At 38.4% G+C, this 15464-nt stretch overlaps 1 protein-coding gene across 1 annotated transcript in view; it reads right to left on the minus strand.

Moving 5' to 3' along the window:
- IQCK (IQ motif containing K) overlaps positions 1-15453 on the minus strand; it is a 38298-nt gene extending 22845 nt beyond the window's left edge. The window contains exons 1-6 of the mRNA XM_017734198.1: positions 15081-15453; positions 14240-14313; positions 12732-12858; positions 11290-11387; positions 5957-6009; positions 5766-5843 (exon numbers count right to left, since the gene is read on the minus strand). Of these exons, the coding sequence (XP_017589687.1) occupies positions 5766-5843; positions 5957-6009; positions 11290-11387; positions 12732-12840 (338 nt within the window). The 5' untranslated portion in view covers positions 12841-12858; positions 14240-14313; positions 15081-15453. The remainder of the gene's footprint in view (positions 1-5765; positions 5844-5956; positions 6010-11289; positions 11388-12731; positions 12859-14239; positions 14314-15080) is intronic.
- Between the last annotated feature and the right edge of the window lie 11 nt (positions 15454-15464).

Below are 15464 nucleotides of genomic sequence, written 5' to 3' on the forward strand. Positions count from 1 at the left end.
TACAAAAAGGATTCTGAGAAAGTCTTTGGCTTGGGAAGTACTCAAAAAAATCACATGCTGCTCTGAATAACCAAAAAAAATTCTTCTGGAAATTTGTCAAAGTAGTTCTCTTTCATGTTTTCATTATTTCTTATTCCTAATCATAGAATCTAGAAACACTGCAGCAACATCTACCTTCATCAGGTCTTTCTTCTTACATGCCTATCCAGATCTCCAAAAGTGTGCATAATGGAAAAGTATTGTTTTGATCCAAAATAAATGTCTCAAAAATCTCTGCTTATAAATACTACTAAGGTCATTTACCCAAAAAGCAGGAAAAAGGTGATTCATAAGCAATCAGACACTAAAGTACTGATTCATCTGACCTGGTATTTAAAATCAATTAGATATATTGATCAAATATTACACAGGCACTGTATGAGCTTCTCGGGTTTCCAGAGAAATATTCCCACAAACACTTGACAAAAATACTCTGGAACATTTTAACAGGTCAAACAGAGTGTGAACTGAGACCTTTCTTTGTAACCTTTTTCAGTATTAATACAACCATTCCACAATCAGAAATAAATTCTGAATCACTGGTTTTCTTTTGCAACAATCTAAATGCACTAGAATAAGATTATTAGCACCTGAAGAAAAAAAAAAAATCCTTACAAGAAAACATTTGAGTGCATTCATTATACGAAGAGTACGTTTTTGAAGGATTGTAAACGTGGGAATAACCAAATTTAAACCTCTTAGAAGAGGAACTGCAACCAGGTAGACATCTTAAAGTGTGAATCCTGCTGGTTAGGAGAAGTCTGAACTCTTCCACTCTATCACCTTGTCCAAATAAAAGCTCCCTGATACTGTCAATATCAAATTGAATGTAAAAATATTACAAATACATTTGAGAGTGTTACCAAAGGGGCCATAGTGATAATATGCATTCAACTGTTAAACACATCCTAACTCTTTATATACTTGCTTATCTATTTATAATGAAGAGAAGACACGACACAAAGAAAAAGACAGCGTGGAACTAACATGAGAAAGTTGTTATGTGGGGAGCAGAGTCATGTAACCAACAGGAGACTGAGGCAGAACAGGTGATGTGTAACAAGAATGTCAGAGGAATTAGGGGTAAGAAGTCTCTGTAGTGAGAACATGCCAAAAAATAGCAGAGCAAGAATCTTTTGTCTTCAGTTCTGTCTGAAAATTAGAGTGGATTTCTTGCCTCAGGATGCTCTCTCCTTGGGGGGACATGCCCATTTCAATGCCACAACTCAGTTCTCCTGTGCTTGCCTACTTGCTACATGTTTTGGAAGCCACAAAGCATTGCCTCAGCTTTCTCTCTCGTAGGACCAATATTTATGTAGTCTGAGAGAGTGTTTGTGGGCCTGGACTGAAGGAAACCAAACATGGACCTATTCCAAAGGCCACTCATGTCAACAAGAAAATTTCCATCTATGTTTGTGTACTTTAGGTCAGACTTTGTATGCTGAAAACACTAAAAACTCCCTGTAGTGCTCCAACAGCAACCTTAGGAAGATGTCACAAAGCACTAATAAGTTCTCAGTTTTCTCACTGCCATTTTGACAACTGTTACATAAATTAAAGCATTTTTTAATGCATCAGATATTACAGCCATAAAACCTTCAAGCCCAGAAAGCACCATTACAAAATACAAATATTTTACACAGAAAATTTCTGCAGTTTTTCAACACACTGTTTTTAAGTAAAAAATTTCTCCTTTATTAATTTGAATTCTGCCACATTACTTGAATGACAATTTTTTGCCAATTTTTTTCTGTGGGAAACACACAGAATAACATCCATAGAGACACATTCATTGGACTTTTCTGTTGTTACAATAAAATGTAACAACATTTATTTGAAGCTCAAATTATTAAAGAAAATTAAAGAAGAAAATATATGGCAAATCATGCATACTCCAAACATGGCTGGGTTAGACACAAACCAATGAAATATGGCAGAATATGTGTGCAGAAAGCACAGCCTGTAGAAACTGGGCATATTATGGGAAGAAAAAAAATCAGTCACCCGTGTAAAATTACCCCTATTGGCCATCTGAGAACTGACAATGAAGTCAACTGTAAAGGCAGCTGAGACCAGCAGACTTCACCCAATTAAAATATTTGGGGGAGGGAGTAAAAAATAATCAATGTATCCTATAGTACTATATATGAGTATACAGATATTTGGCAAAAAGCCACTACTCCAAATTTAGTAATAATTTATATCTTAGCTGCCCACTTCAGTTAAGCCATGATAAATTTATTTTCTCTGTGTCTGCACACTTGTTTTGGTACACACAGATAGATTAAACCAGGAATTGTGTCCTTCTGAACTGAGTAGCAAGTAAATATCTCTGATAAAAAAGAAGAAAATTCAGACTAAAAAAAATCGAGTGGATTATTTTTTATCTCAACTTCAAAAGCCAGGAAAATACTTACACTTGTTCCTAATGTAGATGTACATACCACTCTCTCTCACTGGATGTAAGGGTTGAGGGTTATGTTGAACAATGCTATCATATTATTATATTCACATGACAGACTTTTATGATATCACTGTTTTTCAGAGCAGGGGAACAGTTTTTTTATTGGTTTCTTCATATTTCTTTCATTAATACATTCAGGAAGGTTGGGAAATGATACTGCCATGTTACTCAGAGTATCTATGCCAGAAAAGTAACATTTCAGAGGGATCAGAGCATAATCAGAGCTCGCTGACTTCCCCTGGCCCTGATTCAGCCCACAGAGCTTGGTTACCTGCAAGTGAGCTTCAGTGCTGTTCAACCAGAAACACCACTGGAAAACGCTGACAAAAGGCAACTGTGGTGCTCATTAGCACATTTATAGCATTACAAAACATTCCCAGCTCTGGTTCTATTTCCTTTACTTGGTTCTATCAGCAGTCTCAAAGGGAGGAACAGGTACAGCAGTTTTGTATCTCAGCAAGTGCCCAACACACGTGGGCTGGTTTTGTGCTCAAATTCCACTTTCCTGCCCTCTCAAAGGTACAGCTGTCCTTCAAGGCAACAGAAATGTCTGGGATGTGAAATGGGGATTACAAGTCAGCATTGAGGCTGCTCCTTCTACTGCTTTTGAAATCTGCTTTGGGAATTGAAGATTCCCAAGGGATGTAGTATTTTGTCAGCGCTACTGGTAACGTACAGAACTCAGTGGAAGACAAGGTACCTATACTAAGATGCCACAGCAATTAGTACACTAAAGCTGGAAACAAATTCAAATTTTACAGGCTCCTTCACCTACAATAACCAGGTTTTGAAGGTACAAGGTTTGCATGTAAAATTCTGAAAAACTGATGCAGCATTTAGGTCTCCTTGTAAGGGAAAAGTAGGCTGCAAGATCTCATTTAGAAACACATTGTACAGAGAGTGAAGCTCATAAGACTGTGGCTTTGACTATTCTTAAAAAAAAATTGAGCTTCAAAGAGGAAACTGGAGGCACTGGAGGAGAGCCAAAAAAGTCATACTCAAGTATGGAATATATTAAAAAAACTGGATCTCTGATAGAAGAAAAACAATATTCCTCTGTGGTGTTTTTGTTTTGGTGGTTTTTGTTGGGGTTTTTTTAAGCATTAAGACTGCTTGGCACTGATAAACCCATCTAAACAGTTGGGATGTTTCCCATCAAAATTTAACCAGCAATTTTTAGCATATTATTATTATATTATTAGTCTCATATATTCTTAATCCTGTTAAAAAAGTGAAAACTCCTTTAAAAATAGAAGTGGAAATGACAATAAAAAGCATAGAATCAATTACATTTTAAGTGTGATATCTGGAAGGATATAATAATAAACTATTTATGACCTATCCAGAAGGAAATAATCATAAATTCTCTTATTTTTATTCTTATTTAATATTGCAGTCTTTCGCTTTGCTCCAATAATGTTTGCTTCATACACAGCATTTGTTAAATCTGTAATTTTAGGATAAGTTCACTAAAAGTAGTTATTTAATAATAATTTTAATAATAATTATTTTAAGGGCCTACTTGTTTAGAGGATTTAAGGTGAAGTGTATCAACTTCAGTAGGACTCTGACACTCCAGTGTCCTTGTGGAGCTGTCACTACATTATTTAGGAGCACCACTACTAACAGAAGCTATGAGTCATTCAGGCTGTGATTCCACAGTGTATTTCTCTTGTTGGCAAAGCTGACTTAAGCAGTTCTTGCCACCACCTCTCTATCTTAGCAGCTCATTTGTTCTAATTCACCTTGCCCTGAGCCCTTCATTTTAATCCTTTCTTTGTGCCAATACACAGGTTTGCCACTCTCCAAGGTGAAGCAGACTGGAGAAATCATCTGTGTTTTAAATAGCTGTACAAACCCTCCTCACACATTTTGGCACAGAGATTCCTAACTCAGAGCAGGGCCCTGACCAAAAAGGCAAGGTGATACTAGGGTGCCTTCAAGCAGGTTGGGGTGAAGAACAGGAGAGAGCAGGGAACATTTTATCCAGCTTTACCTCCAAGAGAAATGTTTGTAAAACTGTGGTCTTAGAGATTTTGTCTTTGGTACAAACATCCATCCTCACAAAGCCATGGAATCAAAACTGCCTTACTGACCAAGGGCTCTTCTGTGTGCTGGAGAAATGGGTACAACAATCAGGCTGCAGTTAACGAGCACTTTCCAAAGCACAAAATCACAGCCTTAAACGGGAATCTTGTTGGCAAGAGCTGTGTTTGACAATGAAACAGACGTATCCCACCAGAGGCAGGTCTGAACAGCAGTGGCAGGACAGCAGGGTGGCTGAAGGGATCAGAGCTGAGATGTGAAATGGGGTCATTTTCCAAAGGGGTCTCCAAAGCAGAAACTTTCTACACAACTCTGACCACATGGCTACCTCTCAGAGAGTCAAAGTTAACCCTGAACACGATTGTCAGCTTATCCACAAAGACCTGTGACAGCCAAGGAGCTTTCCTCTTGCTCCATTGGTGTCTCAAGGTTCCAAGTGTCACATGTCAAGAATTCAAAAAAGCTCAATTTCCACTTACATTGTGTAATAAAGTAAATGTATGTACAAAGATATTAACCTCTGTTTTCACCAATTACCAATCTAGATTCCAATTAAGTTCTCAAATGGAAAATTTTCTTTAAAATCTGACCTCTGTTAGTTTCTTATTCCCTCACTGTGGACCACTCCTTTGCTCTTCTCACACAGCAGCTATATTTTAAACTAAATGCAGTCTCAAGGACAGTAACATTTCTTTCAAAACTATTGTGCTGCTTGGTTCTACAAAAATAACAAGGAATATATGACTGAGGCTGCCAAAACAAGTGTTCACTTCTCAGAGTCATAGATGCCTGCAGAAATGCATCCTGACACCAAGGATTGTGACAGGTATTTCAAAAACAGCTGCTTACAGTTAGAGAAGAATTTCTTGACCATACCCTCAAAGATTTCCATAGTAGGAAGCAGCACTGAAAACACTGCTCTCCTCCTGAGTACAAAGATGTTCATAATACTACCAGACTATTCAAATGTCCTGCACTCTACAATTAACACGTTAAGTAATTCTAAATTAATTTCTCTGTGACCAATTTTAGTATAAAATACCTTGTAAGTAATACACTAGCAAGTTAGAAAGTATCACACAGCTCTTTGTTGCACACAGTAAAGGGCATTTTGAGGGCACAGTGTCAACACACTGAAGCTCTATTACATTTGTAGGATAGCAGGGGCAAAAGAATGAAAGGAGAAAAGGTTACTCTGAGTACTGCAAGAACTTACTGGTCCTTTAGCCAGTCCTTAACAAAAGGAATGGAAAACAATTCCGTGAATGACTCATCTTTCTTCTTTGGGTTCTTGCTAAAGAAAAAGGAAAACAACTCATATTAATTTAAATTTCAGCTATTCCATTTGCAAATTAGTGCCTTTGAACCAATGAACATACTTAGTAGCAAAAAACATTATTCACTTACTTGTATAACCACTCCGTTAGGAAATCAGAGGCAATAAATTTGTTTCTTTTTTCCTAAAGATAGAAGATAGTTTCAAATTATTTATTATCTTTGGATTGGTCATATGTTTAAGCTAAATTGCTTTTATTAAATAAAATATACAGTACATTACTCTTTTATTATTGCTACTGCCAACAGTCAGTGGCTCAGCCAAAATTTTAGAAATGTTGTGGAATGATTTCAAGACAAACTATGAGTGAGAAAATTCTACATAAATTATCTTGGTATTTGCTGCAGTATATCTAGAACAAATACCCCTGAAGGGTGCTCTTTTTAAGTGGCAATTTCATTGTGAAGAAATTAACAGATCTCATTCATACATGAAAATATGTTGTAAACTCCTTGCCATTTTGTTTAAAGTTCTATTATCATACTCAAAATACTTCATTTCTTCCAAGACACAGAAGGAACATTGATTGGATATTGTTTCCTCCTGCATGGAACCAGACTGAAGATGTGAATGCACACAAGCAGAGTATTGTATGCCTGCTCAGACCAAACCATCTGCTGGGTGGTCCAGAAAGGAAGGCAAAACCAAAGGAAGGTTTATGTCTGTCCACAGCCACAGACACCATGGACATTACAGAGAACCAGGTAAAAAGTTCAAAACCTGGAGCTTCACAGCAGAACGTTTGTGCCTTTTGCTCCCAGTTCTCAATCTTAACCAAAAAAGAGAATTTTGCAAATTGTTTTGCAGCAGGTTATCCTTAGGGCCTCATGCAGCCAGTACCAAGCCAGCCATTCAAAGCCTGAATTTTGATAAAGCCAGAGGGGATTAGGACCCTTTTTTTTTTCAAGGATTTCCCCTCCACATTCCATCTTGACAGACTGAACGTATAAATGAGTACAGGTGCTCATCCTGCTTATCACAAACCACGGTAACCATAATATGGAGAATATAACATGGAGTTCTGGCTGGAGTAACAGAGGAGCTTGATCAGTATCTTCAGAAGCCCTCTGACATGAGATGTGTTATGGATGCACACAGTCAGAGTGAACCCTAAAAGCCCAGAGGCACCAAGTGCTTTATCACCACAGCAGCCACTGAGCTAAGGGTAAACTGAGCTCCCAGCCCAACACTTACCCTGTCAAACAGGAGATTCAGCTGTAATTACTGCTTCTGAGCAAAACAATTCACACTGGTCAAATGCTTTTGTGAAACTGCTTAATGTCACAAAAGAGGCTGGAGTCTTGACTAAAATGTAGGAAATTAAGATACTAATACCACTTGCTAAGGAAAATACAAAACCCATGTAATTGGAAATCTAATGCGTGAAGAATTACTTTATTCTATGCATTGTCCTCAGATGCAAACAGAGAGGCAGGAAAAAAGCTCTACATAGCATAATTCTTTCAGTTCATGGTATATGTCAGAATTTGGGGGTCAGCCACAGGGGAGGTGGAAGAGGAACATTGTGTGAGGTGCTGACTGCCCAGGGAAGAACACAGGGCAGCCACGTAGCTGGGGGATGACAAGTGTGAAGTTCAGTGCTAGACTGCAGGGCAGTCCCACACAATACCCAGGAAAGCTTTTACTTTTCTAGGAGAACCTTACCCTTGGTAGAAATACAGTCTGATTCCCACAGGGAAAAAAAAAACCAAAAGAGAGCTTAAAAAAAAAGGAAGCAGGAGAACAGAAGAAGAGATCATCATAAAACAATTATCAATCCTGAGCCACCTGTGCCTTTCTGACCTGTTTTGTGACAACCAAAGCTTCAGGGTTCAGGTAGGGCTCCATCAAGTGCTTGGCTGGGAAGAAACAGCTCCTCACACAATTTTCACACTTATGCTAACACCAGATACTGTACCAAGAAGCCAAACACCTAAACTTTAAGAGACCAATACCTTCACTGCAGCGCTTTCTATGAGTCATTTTAGGTGTTAAATGGACAAATCTTGACTTGAACAGAATCTGTAAGCAAACAGCAGAGTCTGATTGCCACTGCACAGCTATTCTCAATCACAGTATGAACCTGGGTCCCATTACTCAGTGAATTGTTTCCGAGAATAAATTCTACACTTTGACAACAAAATTCAACTTAATCTAGCAGTTGTAATTTAATCTGTTTTAAGTAAATTGCTTTTCCTTTGCAATGGGAAAAATTATCAGAACAGGGTTGTCAAAACAGCTATCACCAAAGGAATCCAATTCATCTTGTTTTATCCTTGTTAGAGGCAGTGAACTTAGCAGAGAGGAATTCAATCAAGCTGAATATTCTTTTACCTTATTTTCTTTGCCAGGAAGCAGTTTATTTTGCTAGTGAATTAAATCATTAGTTGCACAGCAGTCAACATTTATAAAGGGAAAAAATTACATGAATTGACCTGCCTTTGACACGTTCCACCTATGCTGCATGAATCCGGATAAAAACAGGAAATACCTGCACAATGTGCATTGTTAACCTGCAGATGTGTTTATAAACTGTTTATATTCCAAATTCATTTTCCATTTGTCAGTTTAAATATGATGTGCTTGGTAATAACCATGAAAATATACTGGTGATCAGAAAATGGCAAAGTCATTAGGAACCCTTCTTCCATTCCCTTTCCCTGATCTATCATACTTTTAAATATATTCCATTACAGAGCCTGATGCAGCTTCCTCCTGTGATAGCTAACTAGAAAGAAAAGTCAGAGTTACGCTAATAAAAACATTTATGCATTGTTCAGTTTTAATGCTGAAAAATGAACGCATTAGTCAGTTCTCATGAGAGAAAAGATTGAAGAAAATAGTCTTTCCCCTGTAGGCATTTGACAGCAGATGGGATAAAACACAGGAGAACTTATGGTGGAAAAAAAACCAGTGAGGGAATACACTGGGCAACCTAATAGGTTTCTTTCATGTCTAATTTAAAAATGAAGCTTCTGCAGACTGTTCTCATATTTGAAGTCTGCACATATATCTAGCAGCTGGTGGTTTTTTTAGGTTTTAGCTTTTCAGATTTTTTGTATGCATCACATAATGCAAGAGAGCCTATTTTAAATTAAATATCTAAATTGTTATGTTTCTTTATCACCTTCCAGAAAAGATCTTTCCTACACAATTCCCTACTTCCAGCAAAACCATTTCCCTTTCCTCACTTTCCCATGTGACTGTACAATTCCTCCTCTCCAGACATGGATGCACCTTCTCTGGTCTCCTTATTGAATTCCTCTCTTGGCCCCATGATCTGATCTCCCTTAACACAATTTCAATTGCTCAAAAACTCTCCTATTTAACTTTCCATTCTCTTCTCATTCATCTTAATTTCCCTTCAAAACATGAAACCCTTTAGTCCTTCTCATCAAAATCCCACTCTTCATTCTCTCTCACCGTTCCCTCTCTCTTCTCCCAGGCTCATTCAATATTGATTTCAGTCAGTTTGAGCATTCCTCCCTTCCTTCCAGTGCTTCTTCCATTTATCTTCCACTGGTTTATTCTATACAACTGCCCTTTACAGGCTATAAGGATTCATGCCTAGCCAGAATTCAAACCCAGTATTCTTTTCTCATCCTTCATGATTTCAGTTAGCTTAATCACAATTAATCTTGTTCATCTCCTGTTGTCTCAAGAATTCCATGAATCTTTTGAATCTCTGTTGCCCTCTTATTTGTGGACACTATCTTCCAATGTGTTTATCACAAGACCCTTTCTCCCTCTTCCTACTTTGCTCTGGGTTTCTAAGGACTCTGGTTTTGATCCTAAAATTTCATTAACCATTTTAACACAAATTGCAAAGAGTTCCAAATCCATCTTACCAAACACAAGTGTAACTAGAAATCATGTATTTATGTCAGATAAGGAAACAGAATGTCCAAGTACAATCACCTGGACAGCAACGGAAAAGAACACAAATATTCAATTATATGGCAGGCATAAAGAGCTATTGTTTTCTTAGTTATTGTTCAAAAGGAGGAAGAAATGAGGTCACAGTGGAAAACAATCACCTGACATCAGCTTGCTTTCCTAAGCTTGGTTCCCCAGTAGCTGGGCATCTCTTCACATAAGTGTGTTTTCTATAAGCTGAACTCATTTTTATGAAGTTTCTATGCATTAAAAAATAATTTATTTTAGTAGTTTTCCATAAAGCAGCACACAGACCCATACAAAATCCATTTTCAGCACACACACTTTCTAATACATACACCACTGAAGATCTGCAAAATTTCACTGATTAAAAATAGAGCAAATCTAAGGTTACTTTGTCTGAGTTTGAAATGGAAATATTTCTAAGAATTTTAATATTTTAAAAAGATCTTTGTATTTAAGTTTTATTGCTTTTAGAAATAGCTAACATCTCTCAAACCCTGTATTTTAAACCAGCTGTAGGACATGCCTTTGTCCTGGTAAAGGATACATGCTTCTGGATATCTATGTCCAACCTGTTCTTGGCTAGCTAATGTAGATGTGATGGCAGGAATGACAGACACAGATGTCATGTAAATGGACCATTTTCCTATCTCACCTGTACTCATCACAGATTATAAATACATATACACACCTGTAAATCAATCAGTTTATAGACACACACGAATTTTGTGAAGACCGAGAAAATTTTGAAATAACTGGTATTAAATGTACAGGTTTGGAACTGAAATTGAAATTGCCATGGTTGGAGAAAATAGCAGAAATTATGGGAATCCCCCCAGCTCCCAGTACCTAAGGTACTGCTGGAGGCCTGCTAGGCTGCAGGGATACAATGAGCTTCATTTTGCACCAGTTCTAGGGGTCTTCAAGCATTCCCTATAGACAATGAGGAATGTCTCTCTAGACATACACTGAAAACAGATTTATAAAAACACACACAGCAAACAATTATTTTTTAAATGTACATTTTTATAAGCCCATTCATGCTGGATACCCTGTCTTCCAATTAAAGGGAATTTACAGAAAAAAACCAAGCTAAAATAGAAAATTTGTCTCTGTTAGGATGCCAGACCAGCAAAAACAATTGAGTCATGAAGTAAAATTGAAGTCCTGTACATCACCCTCAAATGAGTGAAATGTATTCATCTGACAGGAAGCTGTTCCTCTAAAACACAACACTATTTAGGCAAGACACAAATGGAAATTTAAGGACGATTTGTTGGGAGCTAGAGATTGTCATAATGATCAAGTTCATGTAGAATGTACTCTGTTCTGAATTACTGGAGAAAACCACATTTAAAACCAGATCCAAAACAACCCATGAGATGTTATATCATATTATTGTGGTTGGTTTTCTTGCAAAAGACCAAACTGAAAGAAACAGTGCCTGTGAAATAAAAGGCTGTAACTTCCTGCCAGTGATTTGAAATGAAAATTACAAACTAACCTCAAAACACTTCTCCTTCTCTGCTTCCTGCAGGAGCGCAGCCAGTCCGGGTAAGAGCACTGGGAATATATAAAACTCCAAGAATTCTCGAGGAGAACCTGAGCAAAACAGGGCAGCCTTCACTTAGAGCTAAGCACTTTGATGTCACAAAAAGATAAACATCAGATATTATCAAGTCAGTATCATTTTGTCAATACCATCACAGCTTGGGCTAAGCAGGTTCTTTCTGTCCAGGCACAGCCACTGATCTGTCCTCACTTCTCCTCAGCCAACACAACCTAAACTTGAGTGAATTTCAAACCAAAGGTGCACCAATGCTGCCAACTCAGTGTGCCTCAGAGATGGCAGATTCACTTTTAAGTGAATAAGCTCAGACACCAGAAGCAGTTTAGTCACAGAAGTGAAAGGCTCTATGAACTAATTTACCCTGACAGGAAGAAATTAGCCTGTGCTGAACTCAGTGCTGCTGCAGTTAGACCACTTTGGTATCTCATGCCCTTTACAATCTGCATGATCAGAGTTAGTCATAAAACTGAATTTCCAGACAGAGAAAAAACCAAAGGTTATATTTTAGTGGTGCTGTGATTTCTTTTTCATAATTGGTTCATAATTGCCAGATCCTTCAGAAATTTTAACATGACTCCACATATCCAATTTTCCCCTATCAAAGGACTGTCTGGGTTGGCACCTCTCTCCAGTCAGGAAACATCCAGGTTTTGGTGTGATCAGTAAAGATTAAGTCATAGGAGTGTTCTCTTCCGGCAACACAGCTGAAACACTGAATTTATTCTCAGCTTTATACCTTTAATTGGGTCATATACTGCCAGAAAATGCTCATAACTGGGAGGACACATTTATATAAAAGCTAAGGGTAGCACTGTTTCTGACTAGCACCAGGAATTCCTAATGAGCAAGAATTAATGGAAGACAAAATGAAGGGCTAAAATGCATTATAAAAACACGTTGCTGCCTGGTAAATTTACTATAAAGTATAGGAATTGATAAAAGTGGAAGAACCAAACTTCAGAGCTGTTTCCATTCTAATTTGTAATCTGATGGGTAAAGACATTATTTTGACAGGAGTTTTCAAATTCAATTGTCTCTTTAGCCTATTGATCCTAGTTTTGCATTATTAAACTAGAGGAAGAGATGCCTGCCATTTCTGATTTAAATGGCTAAATAAAAAGTCACTTATTCAGAAGAGCACAGAACTACCTTTGCTCGTCAATGCTGTTGGTTTGTAATGCACAATTGGAGATTTCTTCCATTGACCAAGTGGCCAAGCTGGCTCCCTGTTTTCAGACCAGGAGCCTAACCATGCAAATTCCACACAAGCAAAGGTGTTGCAGCTGTTTACACTCTAAATTTTAAAAATTACAAACCCTTGCTATGTGCAAGAAAAATAATCACAGCAGAGTTCAAGATAATGTACTCCTACTTACATTTTTTTGGATCAGGGGTTTCTCCAGAGGGGGCTTCCTGGAATATGGAAAGCAGATTTTGGGCTGCAGGGGCAGAAAAAGGTTGTTCCATGTGTAATGGATGCAACATTTCTGCTTCCAAAGGCACCTGTTCAAAATAAATGTATCCTGTCTAAACACCCCAACAGACTAGACAAAAATATACAAACCAATTCAACAGGAAAAATCATAAGGTCAGTTAAAAATTATGGAATTACAATTTCCAATTCAGATATTACGTATTTATTTTCTGAATACTTGAAAATATATAATTACACTTAAAAACTTCTTCAGTTTCCAGCACAGTAAAGTCATCCAAACCTAACAGAGGGTATATGACTCCTTTAGATAGAATATGGTGAGATATCACAATTTAAAAAATATTTTATCCATTGTAAGAAATAGTAATTATTTGGAAATTGAAATTGGTAGCATTTTCTGAATAAGTATCTTCCACTCAGAAGCTTAAATGTCTCTTTCATATTGTGCAGAACTCCTGATATTCAAGTTTTCAGGAAAAGAAACATTGCTTGGTATAAAGCACAGAGAAATTCAGAGCAGATGCAAATCCAAATCCAAAGTTCCCTCAAACACAAACAATTACTGACACCATGAAAAAAGGCAGCCCACAATTTCATGGAAGGTTTTTGGGAGTGCAGAAGCTGTTACAGTCAGCCAGCAGAATACTCCTAACAGCCCCTGAGCTACACCTGCTCCAGAAAGGCAGATGCATCCTTTTATCCCCGAGAATGCACCACACTACAGCTTGCTGTGAAAAATGCTATGAAAACTCTCTCATCCAACCAGTTTCCCTCCCAAATTCAGTTGGATGGATGAGCTACTGAAAAGCAGGTGCTGGGATGGGGCCCCTACACTTGTAACACACTCATGTCAGTGAGCACACCTCTGAGCATGTCTAATTACACTGATTCCAGTGGCCACACCTCTGAGCATGCTTAATTACACTGATTCCAGTGAGCACACCTCTGAGCATGTCTAATTACACTGATTCCAGTGAGCACACCTCCGAGCATGCTTAATTACACTGATTCCAGTGGCCACACCTCTGAGCACGTTTCATTACACTGATTCCAGTGGCCACAGCTGCGTGACCTATCCCATATGTGAACTTGGCTTTCCCCCAAGTCCTTGCTCCCCTCTGTGTTCCAGTACTGGCTCTGCTTTACACCACCCACAGGGGATCCTTGCACACTTGAGCCCTGCCTGCAGAGCATCAAAAAGACAGTGAGAGGCACAACCCAAACACAGCTGGCCATCTAATTTTAGGACAGCATTATCCAAGTTGCTTTAAATACAAGCAATTATTTGGAATATTACATTTGTTGGTTCAAAGAGGTTGTTTGACAAATAATAGTTTTGTTCTCATTTTATGAATGAGTCTACCCTGTGGGTACCTAATTTTCCCATTTAGTTGTTTAAAATATTTAAAATCCAGCTCTGTGCAGATTTTTTACTTGAACTGTACTCACTGATCCTTCTTTTGATTCAGAATCTTGTTTTGATTGAAGAACATCTGAAAATTGAGGCTGTTCTGCTTCATGCTCTAAAAGTAAAAAAAAGTACCTTTACCAGGAGACCATAAAAAATACTTATTTTCCTCCTAAACCAACATTACTTTTAAAGGTATACTTATTTACGTTTGAAAGAACAAAAGTTAGTATGTAATAAATATTTGTTTAACATGAAATCTAACATAACATTTTAAAACAAGCAAGAACTTTAGAGCCTCTTCTCATGTCCTCTCTTGAGCTTTAAGTCAAGTGCAAGGTTCTCAGTGACAAAAGAACCCTTTATTGGGAAAAAGGCTTTTAACCAAAGTAATAAATTTAAAATATTTCAACAGAAGTAAAATGCACGTGCTTGCACAGAATTAACTGTTGTTTTTCCTAGTAGACAATACTGCTTTTCATGGTGGATTCCTCTATAAGCAATTAAACCCCTTGGACGTTGCTAAGTATTACTGTCTCCACTTAAAAAAAACCCAACACACCCAACCAACCAAAAAACAACAAAAAACCCCTACACAAACAAACAGATGATGAACTAAAAGCAGTACGGGACCCTCAAGGATTAATGAGTGACTCAGGATAAGAAAAGTCGAGGTCCAAGACAACAGACTCGATATGAGAAAACTTAAGAGGTTCCACAATCCAGAGCACTCAGAGCCAAACCGGCAGGTTCTCTGTTCCACCATCCCAGCTGGGTAATTTAACGGCATCGCCAAATCCATGAGTGCTACACGTGTCTTGAGTTAGAATAATCAGCCTTATTCCTACGTTAAAAAAGGCCATTTTAATGCAAAATGCCTACTTTAGGCGTTATTTAGCACTAAATGAAGAGAAGCCCACGGGGGAACTGCAGGACTGCAGCGCTGGTCTCCCGGCTTTCCAGCGTCCTCAGCCTTCGGCAGAAAATGAGTTTTGCTATTGGAATGGGGCTCTGAGAAGAGATGTTTTGTGTTTATCTAACTTTTGTAGCAGCAATGACACGGTCGCCTCTCCGCTCTGCCACGGCAGAACCGAACTCCGCACCAGGACAACCCCACAGCGCGGGGGCAGAGGCACGGCCAGGCAAACCCGAGGCGCTGCCTCTCTGCCACGGGAAGCTCCGACAATAAAAGCGACACAACGCCCACGAGCACAAGCGCTCTCGGCCCTCTGGGCACTCTCTGGGGCGGGCACAGCCCCGCGCCCC

Source organism: Corvus brachyrhynchos, unplaced genomic scaffold (genome assembly GCF_000691975.1).
Source record: "Corvus brachyrhynchos isolate BGI_N302 unplaced genomic scaffold, ASM69197v1 scaffold5, whole genome shotgun sequence".
NCBI classification, from domain to species: domain Eukaryota; kingdom Metazoa; phylum Chordata; class Aves; order Passeriformes; family Corvidae; genus Corvus; species Corvus brachyrhynchos.